General features: G+C 35.8%; 1 protein-coding gene across 1 annotated transcript in view; it reads left to right on the top strand.

Moving 5' to 3' along the window:
- Positions 1–24807, top strand: part of NKAIN3 (sodium/potassium transporting ATPase interacting 3) — a gene marked incomplete at both ends in the record, with an annotated part of 120528 nt that overhangs the window by 85660 nt on the left and 10061 nt on the right. Inside the window, one exon of the mRNA XM_083361233.1 lies at positions 6356–6553. Coding sequence (XP_083217359.1) covers positions 6356–6553 — 198 coding nt within the window. The remainder of the gene's footprint in view (positions 1–6355; positions 6554–24807) is intronic.

A 24807-nucleotide genomic window follows, 5' to 3' on the forward strand; every position in this document is an offset into this window, starting at 1 on the left:
TCAGCTATCTTACTTTGCAAGTGTGATATTCCTTTTTTATGGCTGTGTGTTTAAATACTGTTGCATTCTTACCTACATAAAAAATTCTACAGGAGTTTTTTTATTATACTTTTTAAAACAAATTCACAAAAGAATAACTTTTTCAGAGTGTGAAAAGGGGAAATTTTTACAAGGTTTGAATAGGTTATTTCATTTGTTCACACCAAACTGTCTCCAAAAAGACAGGTTAAAAGAGTAATTATTTTAGGATAGTTTTTCTCATATAGCAAGATGGACAGATTCGTGGACATGTCACCAGAAATAGCCAAGAAATATAGATGCTGAAGCAAAGTATTACATTTGTATAGGTTGCAGTGACAGGAGACAGAAGTAATCATTATTTGCGCTTGAGTGCAGATAATTGTCAAAAACAGTAAGACCATCTGTTCTTTTTTGTTTGTTTGTTTGTTTGTTTGTTTGTTTGTTTTAAAGGAGAAAAGAAAATGGCTACCTCCCACCTATTCCTCCTCCCAAATCCCCAGTGGATTTGTCTCAAAAAGATTTTGTGCCACACAAATGCATCATACCAATGGTGATTGTGGGGTCAGCTCAAGGAGTGCTATCTGAAAGAGAACAAGAGATGCTGTTTTGTTTTAGGCATCAAACAATTAAAACCTTAGACTGCCAAAAATAATTTAAGTGCTAGCAGAACCATCCAGAACTTACTTTGTTCCAAAGCTCCTTTCCTTCAAGGAGTTGTCTCGAAAGCATTGCACATTATTTGCTCCGGGTTTTTTTTTTAAAGGTACACAGTGCTCAAGAACTGTCTATTGAACATCTGAAGTAGAAAATGTCCATGGAGTCCTTTACCAACAAGACATAAAATAATTAACAATTTATGGCTCCTCGTGATACCCAAACTGTACTGTTTAAGGCAAACTCCTTAGTGTGCATCAATAGTTGAAATTGAACTATTCAAGCATGTTATGTCTTCAACTAATTTTAGACTATAAATTTTCAAAGAATAAATTGTTAGCCTGAAGCCAAATGTTATAGTATGGAGCTTTGTTGTTTTATTTTACACAATTTAATTTCAGCCACTTGAGTTCATTTTGACACAAGAAATATGTCTCAACTGTAAGGTTTATAATATTCTCATGACTTAGTTCTTATTTTTTCTAATGTAAAGAAAATATATATTAAGCTTAGTTACAAAACTGGTTCAGTCTAACAAAACCAGACAGACTGTTGAATAAAAAACACATATCTTGCATGAATTCCCTTTTCACTCTAACAAGCAGATGAAAGTGATTAGACAATGCTTAGGATCATGTCCAGTCCTCCAAAAATGACAAAGAAGCCATCTGATCTATGTTGCCATGTTTCCATGTTTCTATAGCAAAGTTTCAGTACAAGAAAAAACTGATTTTAAGAACTTTTACAGAAGTCAGGTGAATATTTTCTGAAGAAATAATGCTGAAGAACCAGCATTGCCTCCTAAAATTCAATTTATTATTTTTTTATAATTTTATCAGGACTATTAGATACATAATACTGTCTTGGCAAGGTATTCTTTACTTAAGAAACTGCAGCACATTCTGTTTAATTTTACTGGAACAAGCTAAGAGATACTGCTACTAGAATAAATATAGTATACAAACATTCTAATATTAAGATTATTCTAACAAACAATAGCATAAGTTATTGACTAAAGTATTAGTCAATTTTTAAAGCCTTTAAAATTAATATTATAGTCCAGGTTAAAGATCCAAAATCCATTGTGCAGTACTTTAGTACGATCAACTGTAATAGCATAGGTTTATGAAGGTATTGAGGTCTCCAGTCAGCTTGTAAAGATTTGTAGAGAAAATAATATAAATGTGATAAATGATTCTTGAATTATCATGACAACACTTTAAGTAGATGGCATTGTACATGATGATACTTTTAGATATTGTATCATTGGACTATTTTAACAGCACAGGAGTGTATCTGGGGATGTTTGAGTATAAACATTTCTTCATCTGTGTTTAAAATAATTAAATTCTTTATTTAATATTCCTGAAACCTGTGATGTGGAATCCATGAATAATACTATCAGAACTTATTTCTCTATTTTAGAAAAGTGGTGTCATCATAATTAGACTCTTTAGTTGTAGTGTACAGATAGAAAATACTTTTTGCATATACAGCAGATAATTGACTTGTACTCTCAATTTTCTCAACATCAACATGAAAATTAAAAAATTCAAGTTAGATGACAAATTTTATAGAAACAGAATTCACAGCAAGAGAATGAAATAAAAACCTAAAATTGAATTAGGCCATATGTCTATTTAGGGAACTCAAATCTAGACTCTTTAATAAAACAACACCTGACTTTACACAACCCCCCCCCCAAGCCACACACATTCTCTATCCTTATGACTTCTGATTTCTGTAATCTAGCAATTTTATTTTTGGTGGGGGGTTTTTTCCTTAGCAGCAAGATTTCTATCATGCAAACCTGGCCAGAATCTCAATCTTTGTTATCTTTGTGATATAAAAAACTGTTAGTAATCTTTATTGTTTATTGTTATTTTATTAACTATCTTTATTGTTATTTTATTAACTATCTTTATTGTTATTTTATTAACTATCTCTCAACTGGATATCTTTATTGTTATTTTACTAACTATCTCCCAATTGAAAATATTTCCTACTTTTTTGCCAGAATATGGAATCAACTCCTCTTCTGATTTCATAATTCTAAGGCACTAATGAACCGCATTGCAAATTACCGGTAGATATTGGTTAGGTTGCGGATACCCAAATCTATCTACAGAGACCAGCTAGCATCTACTGTCATGTTGGAAAGGCAAATCTGTGCTGGTAGACAATGTAATAAGTTTACATAAGAAAGCCCTTTTTCTTAGCTGTACAAGCAGTTTTCAGCAGAGATGCTGATGTTGTATCCCTGTAGATTTAGGCTGACTTTATATATACAGTATATAACATCCTGGAATAATTTTATGCAAAAATGAAAGAAAGGGTCAGACTTTCATCATTATAATTCAAGCTACCATATGAATTATAGATCCCAAAGGATCTTTTACATCAGATGAATGCAAAGTGAGATACTGGTTAAAAGGCAGTAAGCCATTCCAAAATAGAGATGCCCCCAAGCTACTGACTGTTTTATGAGGAAAGTTAATGTCATGGTTTATAGTTTTTTGAACTATAGGAATCTGGTCATCAATCAGTCATTGCACATGAATTGCTGTATCATGTTTTATTTGCATGATCTATTTTCTTTTTATTTAAGATTTTCTTCAAATATACAAATATTTATATTCTTCAGCTATCAGATGCTCTCTTCTTCATTGTTAAATTAACCTAATGGTTAATTATTGGTTCCTAAGCAAAAAGATTACATATTTGCATATTACTGCAACATTGACAGTAGAGGATTGTGCATACTCATTGTTCAGTGGAACTGCAGCTATATGGAGGGAAGCATGCAGTGAGATACCTCAAGGTTCTGTCCTAGGCCAGTACTCTTCATCATCTTCATAAGTGATTTAGATGAGGGAATAGAAAGAAAACTCATCAGATTTGCAGACAGTACCAAGATAGGGAGAATAGCCAACACCTTAAAGATAGGTCAAGTTCCTTCTGAATCTTAAGCCTATCAAAAAATAATGCAATTCATTGGTGAGAAAAGTAAGATGCTTAAATATAATGTATCTTATGTTTAAACATTTAGTATAGGATGTGAGAATAGAAACCATTTCCCATAGAAATCTTCTGTATTGACCAAATGTCTACACTAGTTTGAGTTCTGCTTTATTGTACAGAAAATATTTATTTATTGGTTTATATAATAACAAAACAACACATTGTGGACGACAGATTGGAGATAGTTATGTTAGCACAATTTCAGGGAAGTTCAGAATAAATAAAGTCATAAATAATTCCCAATCCAAATGATACCTGTGGTTTTGGGTTCATGAAAGTACCTGAAAGATAGTAGAAGTATTTGAATAATTTCTTGGTCCTTGAAGAGCATCCCCAATTTATTTTCAGATGTAAGTAACTAGAGTATTTTTAAATTTGATCTAAAACTGTGAATATAATAGTATTACATGGTCAAACCTAGAAGCTGAAGTACAATTTATATATGATGAATCATGTATATTCTATGTCAAGTTCTCAATATATGTTTTTTAAAACATCTATTCCTGCTTAGGGTAGCGAATCCTAATCTCTACTGAGCATTAACAAAAATGCCAGAATATTTCAATCCTACCAATTCTCTCAATGGTTACTACACTTTACTATACTTTATGTAAGTAACTAAAATTACATTGAAGTCAATAGAAACAACAGAGTCTATCTCCTGGGCTTTTGCAACAAAAACAACTTGAGAATGGTGATTCATTGACATAAATGGATTCAACAAATTTATTAGTAAAAATAACTTTCATAAGCAGGAATAGATGAACTGCAAGTGTTTTGTATATTAAATATGAACAATTTATATTTTCCCTGCATGAATATTTTCCATATTGTTAGACACAGATTACTCAATTACTGGCCCATCAGTGATGACAGTTAAGAATAGTTTGAAACCAACTTTATCTATGCAAATGATACTATTATAAGGTAGAAGGACAAGACATTGTTAATGGCATTACCATGCGGTGTTAAGTGAGGAGTATCTAATGATTCAATCTATCATTCTAATGAGGCTATCCGATCTCAACATCACTTCTGAAAGACTCATTGGGCTTTATTCCAGCAGATCATCATATTCTATCCTTTGTATAACACCTATGGAAATTGAATATTGCAACATGTATAAACAATTCAAACAGTGTTCTGAGGAAATTTATGAAGAAAGAGTGGAAGCCTACAGTAGTGGCCAAAATTGTGGAAACCTTTTGGGAAAAGTGTAGAGTAGAAATGCCACCTTTGGTTAAGTTTCCACCAGTTTTTCTTCTAATTTCTTTATAACTGTAGTCTTGTTCACTTAATAATACTATTTTACATCACTTTCTGGGCAACCAGTCAACTCTTTGCACCATTACTTTAATTTTATTATGTTTTACAAACTCACTAAATGAAAGAACACAAAAAAAAAACCCAACCAACTTGATAGCGATCACATAACACACTGACAAATGTCCTGCTCTCAGCTTCAATACATGACATCAATCACTGAATCCTACTGTGATCTGATTGGCTCATTGCCAAAACAAGATGACACCTGATTGGCTCTCTAAACACTCATGCTCATTGGCTGCAATCAGATGAAGGAAAGCTACCTGATATTAACCTAAGCAAGTTCTGCTTCCTTTTTCTGGTTGTTTGGCTATAACTTTTCATAGAATACAGTACAGATAATTGAACAAATTTTGTTGCATTACATTCTTGATTAAATTATCTTTCCATTGATATATAATTTTATGGTACTACTCCAAAAAAAGTGGTATTATTAGCCATCAAACCTCAAAAATACACTTTTCCCAAAAGGTTTCCACAATTTTGGCCGCTACTGTATTTACCAAGAATTGGAAAGAAGAGCTTCCCCACCACTTCTAATGAGTATCTAAAATCAAAAGAAACCAGGTCCAATTTACAGACCTTGTAAGGCCTGACTGTAGCATTATACCAGTATGTCATGTTTCTCATTGTTTTAACACAGGGGTGTCAAACTGCTGGCACATAAGCCAGTTGCATCATGGACCCACCCCAGCTCTGGCAACGCAAAAAAAGTTGCGACAAGTCACATGACACAGCGAGTTTGACACCCATGTTTTAACAAACTGGACTTATATATTCTTTTTCCTGCCCTTAGTGTTATCTCTATGCTGAGATTAATGCTAGACAAAATGAGCTGTACATTAGAATTTGAAGCCATGAAATAATCTATTTGTAAATTTTCCTTAGCGCTAACCTTCCTTGATTTGTAGATAAAAGTGTTGAGGTAGTAAGGAATCATTAGAATTCTTTAGGTGCTTTCAATAATTCATGGGAGAAGAACATTGTACATTTCCTCTCAGAATTATCTTGGATATTCTGTATGTTATCAAATTTGCTAAATGTTGACAAAGCTCGCTGTGTTTCCAGAAACAGATGAAATATTTTGCACCTGCTCATTTTATAATTCAGCTAATATTTTATTGCCATATTTGGAAATAGAGATTGAAATATCTGTCTAGGTTGTAAGAACATGTGATATTTCCAAAAGGAGATCACATTTTTTTACAGGCAATTTTCATCTCCATTGTTTTAAACTGTACTGTGGTAGTATGTATTTCCTTTGAAATATATTTTTCATATTAAATGATTAAAATTTTATTTAAAAAATGCTTTCTTTTCTTTCGTTTACTAGGAAACAGATCTCATGACCTTTAACATCTCAATGCATCGATCTTGGTGGCGAGAACATGGGCCTGGCTGCATACGTAGAGTGGTGCGCCCTTCAGCTCCTGGGATCATAGATGATATTTCCTATGTCTCTGTGACAGGTTGCATAATTGACTTTCAGTACTTAGAGGTCATTCATAGTGCCATCCAAATTCTACTCTCTGTAAGTCCATGTCTACTTTTATGGATATTTTTATTTTGACATTTTTCCATATTGCTACTGCTGCCTTCTTTTTGGGAACGGGGGGAGCCACTTTAGTTATTTGGCTATTTAAAAAAAATCTCAGAATTAAAATAACAGAGGGGTTTAAAAAGTGTTTTGCATATATAATTTGATATGAAATATGTTTTAAACTTTTGCAGTCTTATTTGATCAAAATGCAGAAATATTTTTGGAAGTTCTGTTTTGTTTGTGGTTACACACACACAGACGGACACATTATATGTATGAATAATATATAGCAGCAGTCCCCAACTTTTGTGGCATGGCAGCCCAGCTGGGGGGAGAGAGGGGAACTAGGCCACACAAGTGATGGGCAGGCATGCAAATACATGGACATGCAGTTGGACTGCAAGTTGAGCTGCGCGCTCATGTGCGTTTACACTGGGCCACCCACTCGTATGAATCGCGCTGCACTGACCCACGGCCCGGTTGTCAATAGGCACAGACTAGTAGTGGACCGCAGCCTGGGGGTTGGAGACTGCTGATATATAGCTTACCTGCACATTTTACAGTCCCCAGGCCACGTGTCTGGCCTGCATGAGGTCAATTGGAAATTACAAATCACATTTATATGTTTACACTGTGCATGAAATGCAACTGTGTTGTTTTTATTTTGAAGGAGGCTTTTTTAAAATTTACTTATGTGGATGCATGTGTGCCTCTGCACCTTCAGACCTCTATTGGTTCAGCCCTCCATAATAGTCACTGTTTCTCATGTGACCCCTTGCGAAAATTAATTGCCCACTCCTGGTATATAGACACAAAAAATATGGCTCTGTTTTTTAGTTTCTTTCTCAATGCCAAAGATGCTCATAGAAGAGACTTTTGATTAACACAGATGTTTCTTAGTTTATGTTACATATGTTAAGAAAATATGTTATATGTTAGGAACTTTCTTTTCCCTAGAGGCCAAATTTAAATTTAATTTCATCAATAGAACCTTAAAGAATTTGCATATTGTACACACATATTTGGTTGTCCAGGCATTGTTTCATGCATCTAACAGAATAACTTGCAAAATGTATTCTGCTTAAATTATCCTTTGCCTCATCTACATATTGGCTATGCTGAGCTGTTTCAGGAATTAACCTGTTATTAGGAATACAAGAGTAATATCTAATACTACTTGCAGGGAAATTTTCTATGGAAGGTCTATGGAAGTTCAATAAAGTTGTCATGAGAATGGATAAAAGCTGTGTTAAAAGCAGCACTCTTAAAGGTGTTCTACAGGTGCAAGAAGTCATGATTTGGCTCACAATCTGAATGTTTGGTATCTTCCCATGGTAGCAGCTTTTGACTGTATTAAATAAGATTTATAGCAATGCAGACAATATTATTTTAAACATGTTCATATTAAGTGTGATTTAATTTGTTAATCCAAATTTAGACAGATTAATATTTGTGTTTCCATGGGATCCTCTGATCCTTCCTCATTTCTACCAGCTTGATATAATCTTTATTTAATGAATTCCTCTCAGTTGCAAGAGAGGGGAAAATATGATTATAAATAGTGTAGTAATTAAAAAAACATTATTAAAGGAGTCATTTGGAACATGTAGTTTGTGAAGTATGGTAGTCCACATTACTTTAGCATGCAAATTAAAATGAAGCATTATGTTGATTTGCCAATCAAATCAGAAAAAATGAATGAAAGAGAAGACTTAATGAACTGCTGTAATTAGCTAGGAGCAGCTTATATTCCTGGGGTAAGATTCAAAATATCAAGGGGAGATATTTTTGCTAAAGGCATTTCCTTTAGATTTGTCAATTACTTGTAATTGACCATTAAGATGAGGCATTTATTTATTAGATTAGTACAATGGTCTCTTTGTTCTCTTTGGTCTTTTGATATAATTCAGACAAACTCACTACCTTTTTTTCTTTTAAACTCCAATAGAATGTGGATATGTTATACAAGAAGTTATAGATTAGGCTCTCCTATACTGTACATTCTGTACATTGTGAACTATTAACTTCAATCATATCAGAATCATACCAGATAATTTTGTACACTTTGGTATGCAGTTGCTTTGTTCCAAAATTTTCAGTATGGCTCTAGTTCTGTATATAGCTATTAATCACTACAATGGTAGGAAAGTACAGATGAAAGAAGGATGGTAAAATATTTTCTTTTCTGAGATGGATAGTTTTTATTTTTGACACAATGGTGAAAATGATGTTTATAATTAAAATGATGTCATAACACATTATGATTCCACAAGAATAGAAATGTAACCTGTTATATATAAAAATTTTAAGGTAGTCACTATTCTCATACTATTAGTCTACTTCAAAGAAACAAATCACTCAAAACAATCAGATAAAAGGCTATTTACTCCTATTTAATCTACCACTACCATGTAACAATGCCCTTATAGTTCATTATATTTCAAGCTCTGACATTTAATCTGCTAATATTTCTATGATTCTTACTCAGTGTTAGGGGGTGTCAGTAGATCTTCATGTTTGGTCTAGATGTCTATTGAGTACTTCCTGAAAATTCATTATACTTACTAGGTAAAAAAAAGAATTAGATTTCTTTTACATATAATTAAATTTAGGAATCTTATTGTACATGTATTATATTTGGAACATATTTTCATGTTCTTTGAACCGGCAAATGTCAGCTTGAGGTTATTCACACAATCAGTCCATAATTATTGTTTTAAACAAGAGGTCAATGTAAGGCAGAAAAATGTGGCTTGCCAGTATAAAAGATTGGTCAACAAACTATGAAAAAAGGAGTCGAGAGTTGAAGAATTAAGAAATAAACAGATCCAACATAATTTATGACTAAAATCTAAGTAATTGATAGTCTCCTGAGCATATAGCAGGGCTACATCAAACGAGGAAACTAGTTCCTTAATAAAGAGATCCCACAGACATAGTTACAAGCAAAGTGAGTCAAACAGGCTAAGTCCATGTTTACAGAGTTTTACTGTCTACATGTATATGCATGAATTTTATTAAACATATTTCCATATAAGTTTAGATTTTAACTGATGTTGGTCATTACTCTCATTGGATTGCTCTTCATGGGATGCTATCATTAGTAGAGAAGTCAATACCCTTGCCTATTTTAAAATCTACCCAGCTGGAAATTATTCGTGGATGTTAATAAGCATCAATTCATCTCTCCCGCCACATTCTCTTTTGCTGGGATGAAAGGGATTGTCCTATTTGTGGAATAGAGTTAAGAATTTTGATTATTAAGTGCAATATTGCTAATTCTCAGGGAAATATGGGAGGTAATGTCTAAGGCAACTTTTCGAGCTTATAGTGTATTATTAGAATGGAAAATTCATCTTTATTTAGTTTTAAAACAGCATCTACAAAAATCTAAGCTAAAGCTTACATGTAAATCTTAAGAAAAAAAACAACATTATTTCATTGGCTCCTAAAAAAATTCAGAAAAATATCTGAAATAACATATCTGCATTATTTTTTAAAATAATAAAATATTTCTCTACTATCATAGTATATCTGACTGTTCTTCTCTACATTCCCACTTACTTTTTTTCCAATATAGGATACATCTTTACTTGGAATTTTAATATGAATATGCCCCCATAGATCATTCCTCTTTAGCCACCATATCATTATTAACCTCTTTACAGTGTCCTTGATTTAACTGATGATTTAAGCCTTACTATTTTCAACATATCTGTCAGCTACTGATTATTTGAGGATGAACCATTATATTTTTGTGTTTTTAAATACTACTTTATCAAAGGGAAAAAATAATTTAAGTAGCAACCATTTAATTAGCAGTCTTCAGTGCAGCAGCTGTTAAAATGAGGAACATTTCAATTATTATAAAATGAAATATTTCTTCTATGCTCAAGAGACTTTTAATGCCTTTCTGAATACACATTTTTAAGAAAAAGATAGAGTTGCATGTTCAATTTCCTATGTTTAAGAAATGATTTGAGTGTATACTTTATTGTGTATTTTGTTACTAGGTTTTTTAAAAAGTCCACAGTAAATAAAGCAAGAATCAGAGTTTAGAATATTGTTTCATTAATGTCTCAGGCATCTCTTGGATTATGTCCAAGATTAAGAGATGATGAGATAAATTTGTCAGGAATATGGAGCACAGAGCTCCAAATCCCTGATATATTTATAACATTCTGAAAAAATACTTATTTTTAATACTACTTTGGCCTCTTGGAGTTGTGACTATCTTACCATATGTCTTAAGCAGAGAAAATAAGCACATTCCCTTTAGCAAAATAAACAATTAATGATACACTTGCAATCATCTGCCATGTTTTCAAAAGGTTACTCTGCTGATGCTTTACAGTATATTCACAATTTCCTTGAAAAAATAGAAGTCATTGAAAAACAAATTGCTACTCTTTAAAGTATAATAATCTAAGCCTTGGCAAATACTCTGTAAATTATAAAAAAAATTGCAGGCACGTAAGTATAGGTTTACATATACAGCTACCAGTAAAGCAGACATGTCAAACACAAGGCCCGGGGGCCAGATCCGGCCCGCGAAGTGGTTTCATGCGGCCCGCGAAGCCATCCTGGAAACGGAACGGCCCCTGCTGCCTTGGCCCTGGCCCAGAGACCCTCCTTCTGCCAGAGACCCTCAGATCTGTCCCACTCCTGCCCGGGCCCCCATAGGCACCCTTGATGCCAACGATGTAGAGCTGGCCACGCCCACCCAGTAGGCCATACACGCTCTAGCCACGCCCACCCAGGAGGCCACACCCACCCTGGCCACACCCACCCGGCCCCCTGAGGGCAACCGCGATGTTGATGCAGCCCTCAATGAAATTGAGTTTGACACCCCTGCAGTAAAGGATTGCAGAAATCCACATGACATTAGGTAGTTGCAAAATTCTATATAACACATTGTTTAATGCCACCTAAATAATGCAAAGGTTGAACTCAGTGCTTTTTTTCCCTCTACCAACCAGCCTTCTTTCATAACAGAGATGTCTGTTGTAGCAGTAACTGGTAGTCACCTGGTTTCATAGTGTAAAGTACAAGGCAAGAAGTCCTTTAAATAGTGGGAAACATCAGAATGAAATTGCAGCTTATCATCTGCTTTAGTGGCTTCTTCTTGTTATGCAAGCTCAGTGTTCTAACTTTGTGAGCCACCACACTCCTCTCTGCTACTGATGATAAGTATGGACAAGACAGCCAGTGCCCTAGGACAAGTACTACTAAGAGCCAAATAATGTTTGTTTTGTCATATAGCATTTACTGACAGCAATTATATGCTGAGTTTGTTTGAATTCTACTACAAGGAAAAAGAGTTGCTCTTGAACTTCCGGTGGCGGCGCGGTGCCGAAGACAGCCTCTCCGGGCTGCCCGCGGCTCAGCTGAGTTATTTTCGCCCGAAACAGCGCCGATCAGCTGTTCGGGCGAATTTGAAGCCCCCTCCTCGGGAGAAGAGGAGGGGGTGAGCTCCCAGGTAGGGGTAGAGTTCTCCAGGGCCGCCTGAGCTTATGGCTTGGGCGGCTGAAGGATTGAACTCCCCCGTAGCCTGGGCTGCTCCCAGCTGGCCAGCGCCTCTGCTCCTGATTTCTTGGAGCAGAGCCAGGCGTCTGCGACCACCCCTGCCTGAAGGAATGACTATGGATTAAAGGAGCAGGCAGAGCGATACAAGAGGAAAAGGTGAAGAGGATTATTATATTTTACTCTCCAGCTTGATGGACTTTTTTGGATTATAAATCTGAAGTGAAAGTGCGTCACAATTGGTAAAAGATGGCGGCTAAACCACCCCCTAAAACTCTTCGGAGTGCTGGAACTTCGCCGGTGCAACAATCATTACTGCAGGCGCTGCATCCTCCTGATGTATTGACATCAAAGGACTTACAAGATGCTCTTGAAAAACACACCCAGGTAATTTTGGAATCAATTAATGATAGATTTGCACAGATGGAGGAGAAATTGGAGAAATTGGAGGAGAGAATGGAGGAGAGGATGGAACAGAAGTTTAGAGTGATGAAGGTAGACATCTTGTCTTCAGTGTGTAAAGTGGCTCGTTGTGTGGAAGAATTGGAGGAGAAGCTAGAAGATTTGACTCAAAAGAATGCTATATTAGAAGCAAAAGTATTGGAGAATGAAGATAAAATGGAAAAGGAACTGAGTCTTGCTCAATATTACCAGATGCAGTTTGCCATTAGAATTAGAGGCTTAAAGGAGAATATTAAGGAAGATCTAAAGCAGCTGGTTTCTGAGGCTTTCGAAGTAGTATTGAAACAGCCAGCATCTGAAATAAAAGGAGGCATGGATAAAATGTTTCGTGTGAATTCATGGATTGCTGGACAGAGAAAGTTGCCTAGAGATGTGGTGGTATATTTTGCAAAAAGGGAAACTAGAGATGAAGTTATACGAGCTGCTTATGATACTAAAGTTGTGATTGCTAATCAAGAAGTTTTGGTCTTAAAAGAAATTCCTCCAAAGATTTTAAGGAGAAGGAAGGATTTTACATTTCTTGTGCAAGAGCTCAAGCAACGAGATATAAGGTTCAGATGGGAGATCCCAGTTGGGTTGATGGTGACGCACGAAGGTAAAAGGTACCGTCTGGTTACTGTGATGCAAGCGCGTGATTTCTACAATAATGTTTTAAATGCAACGCCATTAACACTTCTGGAAGCTGAAAAGGGATCTGGAGAAGGAGTGCATCAAGAGGCTGAAGATGGTCAGATAGAAGACAACGGTGTTGGAGGAGATCAAGATATAACCTCGTTGGATGATCCTATAGAACAGAGGGTGACGCGTGCTGCTGCAAAACGATCTAAGAAGAGAAAATAGCAGAATTTGCAGAAGTCTATGGAATTTCTATGACATATTTATAGTCCAGTATGGGAGGTGGGAAAAGGTTTGGGTGTAGACGCAATATATTTTTATATGTGGTGGTTTTGTGGAAAGGGTGAGGTTTTTTGGATTAAAGTTTGGTGGAATATACAGAAGATTCTCAAATGGAGGTTAAAGTTTTGTTCGCAATTTTTTTTTTGGAATAATTATAGATGTGGCACTGGAAGAGGAACGGCCGATTATAGAAGAGTTGACTTTAAAGTTTTCTGATTTGGTTGAGGTGGTGAAGATTTTGGTTAATTTGAAAGATTATCTGTAAGAACGTTATATCATGGAATGGACAAAATGGATGGAGTCTATTTAGGATAAGTATAGGGTTGGGAAGTATTATGTAGTATTTGAATAACTCTTTTTTCCTTTTTTTCTTTTTCTTTTTCTCTTTCTATCTTGGGGTTTTTTTTCCTTTTTTTTGTTTTTAATATATATTTAATACTATTAAGGTTTGTTTTATCCTATATAAGCTAGAGAGTGTTTCTTTTTTTATTTTAGTTTTTTATATATATTTAATATTGCTAAGGTTTGTTTTATCCTATATAAGCTAGAGAGTGATGGATTTTAGAATTTATAGTTGTTAGTATATGGTTGTTTATGTTTGCTTTTTTTATATATATACCTTGTATTTAGCTCTGGGAAGTCGGGGGGGAGGGGGGAGGTAGGGGGGGGAGGAGGGAGGGGGGGAGGGGGGAGGTAGGGGGGGAGGAGGGAGGGGGAAGGGGGGTTTTTTAAAGGAAAATTGTATCTTAAAACTTTTCAATAAAAAAAAAGAAAAAGAGTTGCACTTAAAAGCTGGTATGATGCTATGATGCTGTAGGATTCTGATCAGTTACCCATGTTTTTGTACACAGGACAGCTAGGAGGATACATTCACATGTATACTCTTAACAACTATGGAAAGGAATATGAAACAATGAGATGAGTTCCATTACTTGGTTTTTTTTTGTTCATAGCTACCTATACCTGGAAAGGTTTATAGTCTAGCATAATTATGCACACTAAAGTAAAAAAAAATGCTGCTGCTGACCTTTAATTCTGGAAACCAGCCCCAAAGTGTATTATTTATAAAATACTTGGCAAATGCCTCAAATTTATGCATAAATACATACTAAATTATTTTAGGTCAGCTGGCATTTGCGCTTTTCCTACCTGCAAAAGTAATTTCAGTTTTATTCAGGCTGAGCAAAAATGAGACATGCAAAATAACAGACCTGTTGTGCAGTGATGTAGAAGATAAGACTCCGTCATACTAAAGAGTTGAAAATAGAAAGGATTTTCCATTTCTATGGCACCAAGTAATTAGGATCTGATATAGTAAGATGTAATCAAAAAATATGGTATTATGTCATACACAAATGTACTAAGATTTGAAACAGGAGGTAGGTAAGCCAACAATGGAGGAAAATGAGGATGATGCAGAGGGGAAAAAATGCTCAGATTAAGCATATGTAACAAGAATGCACAACAATGAGAATCTGAACAGTAACAGATTGCTATTTACCGTAAGTCAAACACTAAACAATTAGGTATGTTAGCTATTAATTACAAATGGAATTAATGGCATGTATTGCAATTATATATAAGAAATTATTTAATATCAAAACCTAACACTGAACATAAAATATTAATAGTATATTTGGATAGATGCATATGAGAGCCATTTGGTGCAGTGCAGAGCCAGTTTAGCATCAGGCTAAAAACCAGGAGACCGAGAGTTCTAGTTCCACCTTGGGCACAAAGTCAGCTGGGTGACTTGGGGCCATTCTCTCAACATAGTCCATCTCACACGATTGCTCTTGTGGGGAATATATGAGAAAGAAGGAATATTAGGTATGGTTGCTGCCTTGAGTTATCTATAAAAGTAATAAAGGCAAGATAAAAAAATACATAAATAAATCTGCTTATTGCCATTATTATGGTATGTCACAGAGTCAGCCAGATGTTCAGACTGGATTTGGTATTTTTGCCTACCTATCGAGTTCCTTCCAAGGACCTGGGTTAGGCAGATCTGGATGTTCAATGGTGTTCCAGATAAACATCCAGATTTACCTATCCAGGTCCTTGGAAGGACTCGATAGGTAGACCAAAATTCAAACTGTAGTCTGAATATCTGACTAACTATGTAACGAATCATAATAATATTTTAAAAAATGATTTGGAATATTATTGTGATGATTAGGCTAATGCAGGATCAAAACAGAACTGGAAGCAAAATCCTGAAGGAAAGAGAGCTTAAAGCAGCAGTTGCTAAGATTTCCAGCTTGGCAGCCTGGCCCTGTGGAGGAGGGGAAACATGTGGCAGACACATGCATGTGCAGCTCCATTGGTGTGAGTGGCAGGCACATGCACCCTCCACTCAGGTGAATGGAGCTTTGCACATGAGCAGAGGGCCCTTGTGCTTGCTTGCGAAGCTCCACTCATGTGAGTGGAGGATGCTTGTGCTTGCAAGGGCCCACAGCTCGTGCGAGTAGAGCTTCGCATGCGCATGCTTGCACATCGCTCATGCGGTCCATTTTCAAACAGGCTGTGGGCCATGGCTCAAGGGTTGGGGATCTCTGGCTTAAAGCTCATGACATATCAGATATAATTATCCCAAAGTTAATTACTCTTGGAACTTACTTTTCCTCAAGTTAGAAAACTGCCATTGATAGTTTTGCAAAAAAAAAGGAAAAGGAAAAAAATGAGCATTAATTCACATATTTTGCATGCTACACTGTGTATCCCTTTGTTACACAGCTTTTATGAGACTGCTCTTCTGAAGCCAGTTTCTGCCTATCACAAAGTATTCATGTAATAAAACATTTCTTGACTTGGGACTAATGTAATCACATATTAGCACTAATTAGAGTCTGCAAATGTACAATGTGTATATTGTCAAATGAGTAAAGATCAGGAGAATAAAAACAGATGGCTCTTCAATTTATCTGTAAAGTTATAATAAAGAAGAAAAACCTTTTCTGATAGAATCTTCTATTCCAAATATCTCCCTTGTGCACTGGAAATGATCAACACAAAAAAGAAAGGCACTTTAAGATTCATATATATAAACATTAAAGATGGCACATCGTTTAGTCGTGGATGTGGGAATCAATGCTCAGTCATGAATATCTTCAGGCATCGGGGGTAAAGCAAACTCCCCAAGTCTAAATTTTAGTCAACAGCCATTGAATACCAGAATTACGGTGGCGATGGGGTGAGTCAAAGAGTTGTTTAATGTTGTGTTTGGTCCATATCATCACCTTTGAAGCTAGTATTCTTCCCAACAAGGAAACTATCATTGACTTCAGCAGGTTGCTCTGAACTCCATGAAAAAGGACAGGATACAAATGGGTATAGTAAATGTTCCAAGTACCACTGATATGACAACTATGATCCAATTAAGGGAATTTAAGCAGTTGATGATAAAATTTATTCTGCATTGATAAAAATGGAAAAGTGGTAAAAAAGCCTGTTAAATCTAATAGAAATATAAGAAATATCTCTTTTATGTAGAGAATGCTGATTTAATAAAGGAATTGTCCAGATATTTAAAACAACCAAACTAGGGAGAAAAATAACTAGCTTGGTCACAAAATAGTTCTGCGTATACAGCAAAGAAGACTGATGTTTGGAAAGTAGCTCCCTTACTTAATGGTAAAAATTGAAAGGTCCTCTTCTGTTGCCTTCATCAACTGTATATTTCTGATGGGAGAGGAAGCCGATCAAAGTTCTTAAGCATATTCACATAGGAAAAGATAGTTCTTGACACTGGTCTCAAATTGCTTAGGGTGTGAAAGTTAGCAAATTGTACTGAGGCTAGAAACAAATTGGTAATCAAAATAAAAAAATAAAATAGACCATATTGTGGTCTGTTCTGCTAAGCCCAACAGAATTCTTTCCATAGCCTTTTAAAGCAGTCATTGGCTACCTTCACACAGTTAAATTTGCTTGTTTGCAATTGTAGCTTCCCTACAATTATACAAATGAAGACTTTTTCCTGCAGACTTTTTCCTCAATGCTGGAAGAGATGAGAAACATTGGTGACCAACCATGTGTGAAAGCCCTAATAAGCAGGCATATACATAGAATGAAGGCTACTGCTAAGCTTGTAAGCCGCCCTGAGTCTTCGGAGAAGGGCGGGATATAAATGGAATTAAAAAAAATAATTGGGAGAACTTGAATAAGGAATACTCCTAGCTTTTGAATGCCTGAATAAAAGTTATAAGAGACACATATCTCTTAAAATACTTTGCCCTGATGGATTTGAAATTTTATTCCCTAATGTGCATTCTGCTTCTTGAAAATATAAAGAGCAATGTATTTTTCTAAAACTACAGTGTCAGATATTTGCTAAGTACCTTCTCCCCATCTATACTAAACAGTTTTAATTAAGCTTGACATTTCTGAAATAATAACAGAATATTAATAACCACTGTCATTTTTCAAATGAACAAAAGGATATAACTAATGAAGTGCTTTCATTAGAAGGTTGCCCAGGCCTCTTGATTGAACTATCCTATACCCATTGGGAGTTCTTTCATAGCTCCCATTTTAGATAGTCTCCTTTTTTGAGAAATAAAAGTTGATGTAGAATTCTTGATCATTATCCAAGTAATGCAAAGACAGTTATTGTTTTTCTCCAAACTTTGTTTAGCTGTTACTGTTTTTTGTGTGCGAATTTTTATTTCACGTGAGTCTCAGCTTATGTTCAAATAAGTCTACCATAATCACGTAACACATTAGGTCATATGTAATTATGTAATAATTTGCTTCTTTGTTCTTGGCTTACTGTGATGTAGCAGTCTAGCTATCATTTCCTTAATGCTATATGTGAATCTGGCAACTATGGCATCAATCCTGTCTGTATATACTGTATATTCGCTGTATATATACTCTTATAATATAGCATATTTTGGCAGTAAAAAAATGAAAGAGTTTGACTAGTGAATTATTAGGAGGATTTGGCCTGTGCTTGAGTTGTTTAGAATTACCCTAAATATTGAAATTTCTGTCAAGTATTCCAGAACAAGCTACTTCTATATTAGTTTGCTCCACAAAACTGTTGACATACTTAAATTCTGTGGAGCAGGCCCAATTATGAAGGATTTTGCCAGGGGATGATTTCATGGGAAGAACATTCATGATTCATGATTGGCCTTGTCAATGATTGTGAAACTTATATAGGTTATTTCAGAAGACCCCATGGGACACAAGTCTCCCATTGTACAACTCTAACATTTAAAATATATGATCAGGCTGCAATTTAGGTCTCAAATGCTGCTTGAAATTCTTGATGATGAACCATGGAACAATAACAAAGTGGTTTACTTTTGGTTCCTAGAAAGGCATGGTAAACTTCTCCTGTAAGTGTAACAAAAAGTTGATGTGATGGAATGTGCACTGACAGCAGCAGTCGGGGACAATTTTGGCAGAGAGGTTTCCCAGAGAGAGGCCCAGATTACAGCACAGTTCAAAGCTGGAGAGGGGGGGGGGAGATTCAGGGTAGCCACATCCTAAAATCTTTCTGTTGCGTATTGTGTTCATTCAGACATTGACCAGACCGATGTAATACAACTGTTCTTTATTGCTGAAAACAGAAGTGACAACCACTTGACATCTATTTATACAGTGCCACCACTAGTCGGCGACCAATCATTTTAAAGAACAATTTTCCGCTTAAATTGCAGGCTAGCAGTTTGCTCCAAGACAGTTGGAGACTTTTGAAACATACACAACAACTGATTATAACAACTATTAGTGAACTAACCCAATATATTACACTTTCAGGATAGATCTAGTAGTTAGAATATTACAGCTTTAGCTGGGTAAGATTATGTCTATTAGGTGTAAGTAGATAAATTATTGGATTGGATTTTACTGTCTTGGTTTGGGCTTGACAGTTATTCTACTTTAATAGTTATCTTATGAAGAAATACCTTAGAGCCAAATCAACTCAGTCATATTGTCTTTTTTTAAAAAAAATTATTAGGAATCTGCTAACAATCAGTTCAATAATAATCATTTTGAGAAAATGCCCGCTGCTTAAGAAAAATCCTAATACAAGAAATTATTTAACTATGAGGTTAAAAAATACAGAAAAAGGCAGCACACTTGGCAATGCTTTCATTGTATCTGCTTAAACAAGCAATTACAACAATGTGACATTTAAAGCTCTTGGCAATTAAAATTAGTTTCATTCAAAACTTGAGGAATTGCTTAGTGGCTTCTTGAGCAATCAGACCAACATGTTATCATTACACTGTACTAATGAATGTCTTATGGGTACTTACCACCACCTTGTTCAATGTCAACTTGTTATTGTACAATCAGGTTTCTCCAATGATTCCATAGTGACTGTATGTAGGGAATTGCCTTGAAAACATTGTTACTGAAAATTAGGGGATGATCATGTATGTGTCACTTATGATAAAATGTTCACTTAAAAGTCAGCCTAAATCCCACTACTGGAAGGGTAATGGCTAATTTCAAGGTAATTGGAAGCAAACTATTTAAATCTCCAGCACCATTAGGAAATCTGCATATGTTTAATGGATAATATTGTCTTCTATATAATTACTGTAAATAAGAAGATATTTTTGTTGTCACATGAACCTTTCTTTAATAAACATATAAAATTCTATTTCAATGTATGGGACATACTAAAATGCCCTGCCCCATCACAAGATAACATCTAATAGAAGTGTTTTGTTTCCTTTCATTTAAGGGTGACTGTAATCTTGGAACCTCTTCCCATGCTAGCTGAGGAATTCTGGGAGTTGAATTCCACACATCTTCAAGTTGCCAACATTGAGAAACACTGTTCTAATCTCTCTTTTAAGTGCATAGCAGGGACAGAGAGCTATTTAGGACCCATTCTATGCAATTAATACCTTACACCACAGGTATCAAAGTCACCATGTCACGTGATATGCTGCAGTGTATTGTGATTTTTTTCGCATTGCTGGAGCTGGGGTGGGTGCGGCCTCCGCATGATACAATTGGGCCGCAGGCTGGCAGTTTGACAACCCTGCCTTACACCATTGAGGCTACATTTTCTATAGACCTTTTTCTAGATTAATACAGGGACTAATACATGAAAATATACAATGAGAATGGGAAATTATCCCAGTTTCATCTAATCTCATTGCAGTGATATTGTCTTTTTTTTACATACATATTCAGTGCAAATATTTTGACTGTGTCTTACCTGTTTCAGGATATATATTAGGGAATTGCTGGATGAAAGTATATTACATGCAGTATATAATGATGTATATAATCTGAAAGCATACATCTATCCTTGATGAATTGTCATAAGTCCTCTAAAGGGTATCAAAATTATATCATGGCTCACCTGACAGGAGAGCATATATATTTCAATTAATGTGTCAGCTCCAGCTGAGTTAGATTGCAGCCATATGCCTAAGGCAGGTACTAATCTCAAAAAAGAAGGATATAGCTAGGTCCTTTAAGAACCACAGTCAATAGCTTCCTGGGGTAAAGGGCCTCATTTTTTAATATCTTTTAAAAAACAATGACAGTACATCATAGCAAGTAAGCTGTAATTTGTTCCTTTAGATTCTTCTGGGCACAGGAGATTCGTTGCTTTGTTGAGTCTCAGAATCCCATTGGTCCTTGTGAAAGTAGTGAAGAATGAAAGGATGAGAATGTTATGAAAGTGAGACATTCCATGATTTGCTAATGCAAAGTGTGGATCTTGGAAAAAGTGAACAAGGAATAAAAAGTAACTGGAATTAAAATAAGATGACTACAGGAAAAGAACATATGGGTCGAGTTTGAAAAAATATCTCAACAAAACAAATGAAAATGCAATTTAAGGAAGCAGGATATAGAAACTGTTTGGAAAAGAATAAAAAGATTACTGATTGCCAAAGAAGTGGGTGGAGTTAAGCTAATAGGGAGTATAAAAAATATTCTTTGCGGAAATGCTGTCATTAGAAGGAGTAATTGGAATAAATCCTACATACAGAACTTGATTAAAAAAAGTGGCACTTAGAAAATAATTTTCTCTTTTACAGACTTAATTATTAACACCCTTTTAAGCATTCTCACTTTAAGATGTTATTGGTGTTAAAAATAGCTGACATTTCCATTTCCATTTGCTTCTCCTTTAGCTTATTACATTACCAAAGCTGCCAAATACACAATCAGACCATTTTTCAAATCTCACCTTTGATCTAGCCCTGATTGGAAATGGACAACCTCTGAATGTATGAAAGTCAAACCAGTCTGTTATTCTAATCAACTGGCTATTACCTGAACTCACACTTGCTTGATTAGATAAGGTATTTTCCCCCCAGAAAGCCTTGTCAACCTTCCTCCTGGTAGAACTCTGATAAAAGACAATTTATGCTTATAATTTGTAAACCTTTCAAGAAGAATCTCTCTGTTGAGTGTCACCTGTGAACTTCAGTTTATACTTCCAGAACGATTTAAGTAAGGTTCCTAAGCTAACGGCTAGAATTATTACAAATTTCTAAACTATTTTGGTTACCATTATTAATTCAATCTGTAGGCTCTTAAATTGCTAAATCATCATTACCAAAATATATTAGGACATAATATTCTGGTGCTACAAGTGGTGCACTGAGTATATCAAAAGTAATCTACCTTGAAATACCTCTTAAATATTTCATAAGATCACAAGTCCACCTAAAGAAACTGGAAAACAATAGTAACTCATGCCCTGTGACATAAGTAATTAGTCCTTTTTATCTGGATTGACAAGATAGATTGTAGCAAAATTCAGGGAAAACAAATATTTACATAAGGAAAATAATGGATTTTTTCCCTTTATGAGTCTCTCCTGTCTGGATAAAAGAAGTCTATTGCTAATTTGAGACTGTAATAAATTTTATTTACATTCACATTCAGTGATTATCTTTTATCTAAATGAGGGTGACTTAGAAAGCCACTGCTTCCTCTTTCCAATGAGCAATGGGAGTTACTGTCCCATTTCCTGAAAGCAATAAGCAATAAGGCTGTGCAATAAGTATGTGTTGGGTATTCTTGGTTGAAGTTTTCATCAGCTATAGATAGCAAGCAATTTGGAGACCTTCCTTCCTTCCTTCCTTCCTTCCTTCCTTCCTTCCTTCCTTCCTTCCTTCCTTCCTTCCTTTTCTTTCTGCTAAAAGGTCACCAGGTTATTTATTTCTTATAGACTATTTTAGACTTTGGTATTTGTCTTTGTTCTCAAATTATATACCTGATACCAGACATGTCAAACACAAGGCCCGGGGGCCGGATCCGGCCCGCGAAGTGGTTTCATGTGGCCTGTGAAGCCATCCTGGAAACTGAGGGAATGGCCCCCTCTGTCTTGGCCCTGGCCCAGAGACCCTCCTTCTGCCAGAGACCCTCAGATCTGTCCCACTCCTGCCCAGGCCCCCATAGGCACCCTTGATGCGAACGATGTAGAGCTGGCCACGCCCACCCAGTAGGCCATACGCACTCTAGCCACGCCCACCCAGTAGACCACGCCCACCCTGGCCATACCCACCCAGCCCCCTGAGGGCAACCACAATGCTGATGTGGCCCTCAATGAAATTGAGTTTGACACTCCTGCCTTATACATTCTTATAACAATCCAGTCAAACAGATCATTTTGTGTAGATTCATGTCTTCCTATATTAAACTCAAAGCGATCACTATTTCATAATCTGGAGATACTATGCAGTAATTTTTGCCCATATGGAAAGTTCATATGGATGGAGTCCAGATAATTACTATGTACATATTGGTAATTCACAGAAAATAATTCTTATACCAACACTATTAAAATAAATGGAATACACACAAAACTCATCTTTCCCATCAGCTAGGGAATGTACCCTTTTGGGATATGATATATCATTTAAATCAGGAAAGTAATAAATTTATGATTGGTTACATATATAATGGTGAAGTTCCTAATTTCCTAATTGATGCAATTTGATCTTATATTTGTTATTACCTGCAGGCTTGTCACCATGTTAACCATGTAGCCACTTGCCAGCCTTCTGTCCTAAAACTTTGTTCTGGTATATTCTTGTTTCTGGTGCCCTTAATCCTGTAGTTGCTGCCAGGCACATTGCACTGAAGTTCCATTAACATGTCAGGGATGCTGTATTTGATCAGAAGCAGCTTTTGAATTAATTATTTTTCTTCATGCAATTATTTTGTGTTGTTCTTTTCTGCTATCACCCCCTTTATTTTATTTTTTTGATGTAGTGATATCCTCTAGTTTAACTGACAAATATTGAATATTTCAGAGGCAGCTTTCATCTTTAACCAGCTAGACTCTAGCTGTTTTTTGCGCATGCGCGTGAGTGGACGCACGCGTGCGCACTTTTTGCGGCTCCCACTTTTTTGTTTGTGTGACGGAACCGGTTCTGAGTGGCTCTTTTCCTTTTTCCGGTTGCCGACCCCTGAGCTAGAGAATTAGGGCATTTAGATTCTATTCTTCATTCCTATAAGGAAGCACTCAATTACATTGTACTCCCTCTGCTGGCTAATAACATATTTAAGTTGTCTATTAAGAAAAAACTGAATTTCCTTTATGGCCTTTCATTAGCTGGCATATCAAAGTTTCCCCTCATTATATTTTTCCAGCTCATTTTCCTCTAGAGTGTATACTGAGGTTTTACTGGTACTTGTATATTACCATGGGATAACACTATTTTACTTGTTTCATTTTTCCACTTCCTTGTTTTACTTTGATATTCTTTTTTTAAATCCCATTTATATCCCACCCTTCTCCGAAGACTCAGGGCGGCTTACAATTTTAAGCACAAACCAATGTGCTTAGCAATAGCCTTCATTCTATGTATATGCCTGCTTATTAGGGCTTTCGCCCCCCCAGCGGCATTATTACAAAGTCAGCTTATTGCCCCCAACAATCTGGGTCCTCATTTTACCTACCTCGGAAGGATGGAAGGCTGAGTCAACCTTGAGCATGGTGGGATGCGAACCTGCACTAATTGCAGGCAGCTGGTGTTACTTAAGGAGGCATTAGCCCACTGCTCCACCAAGGCTCCATATTCTAGACCAGGGGTAGGCAACCTTGACTCTTTTATGATTTGTGGACTTCAACTCCCAGAATTCCTGAGTCAGCATTTCTTGTACTTACCTAGAGTACGCAGACACCATTAAAGAACAATTTCATTCTAAGCTATGTAGATCTCTCATATATAAGATTAGCCATTCCTCCTAACATTTGTTACATTGGAATAGAAAGTGTAGTATTTCATCCAAACTACTAAAACCATTTTTTTTCCTTATTCCTGGAAACGCCTTTGATTATCTCTATTAGTTAATTTTTACATATAAAATAGGATTTCTTATTGGCAGAAATGCAATAATCACTCACCTGGCTTTGAGTAAGAAAT

The sequence above is a fragment of the Vipera ursinii genome (genome assembly GCF_947247035.1).
Source record: "Vipera ursinii genome assembly, chromosome: 3".
NCBI classification, from domain to species: domain Eukaryota; kingdom Metazoa; phylum Chordata; class Lepidosauria; order Squamata; family Viperidae; genus Vipera; species Vipera ursinii.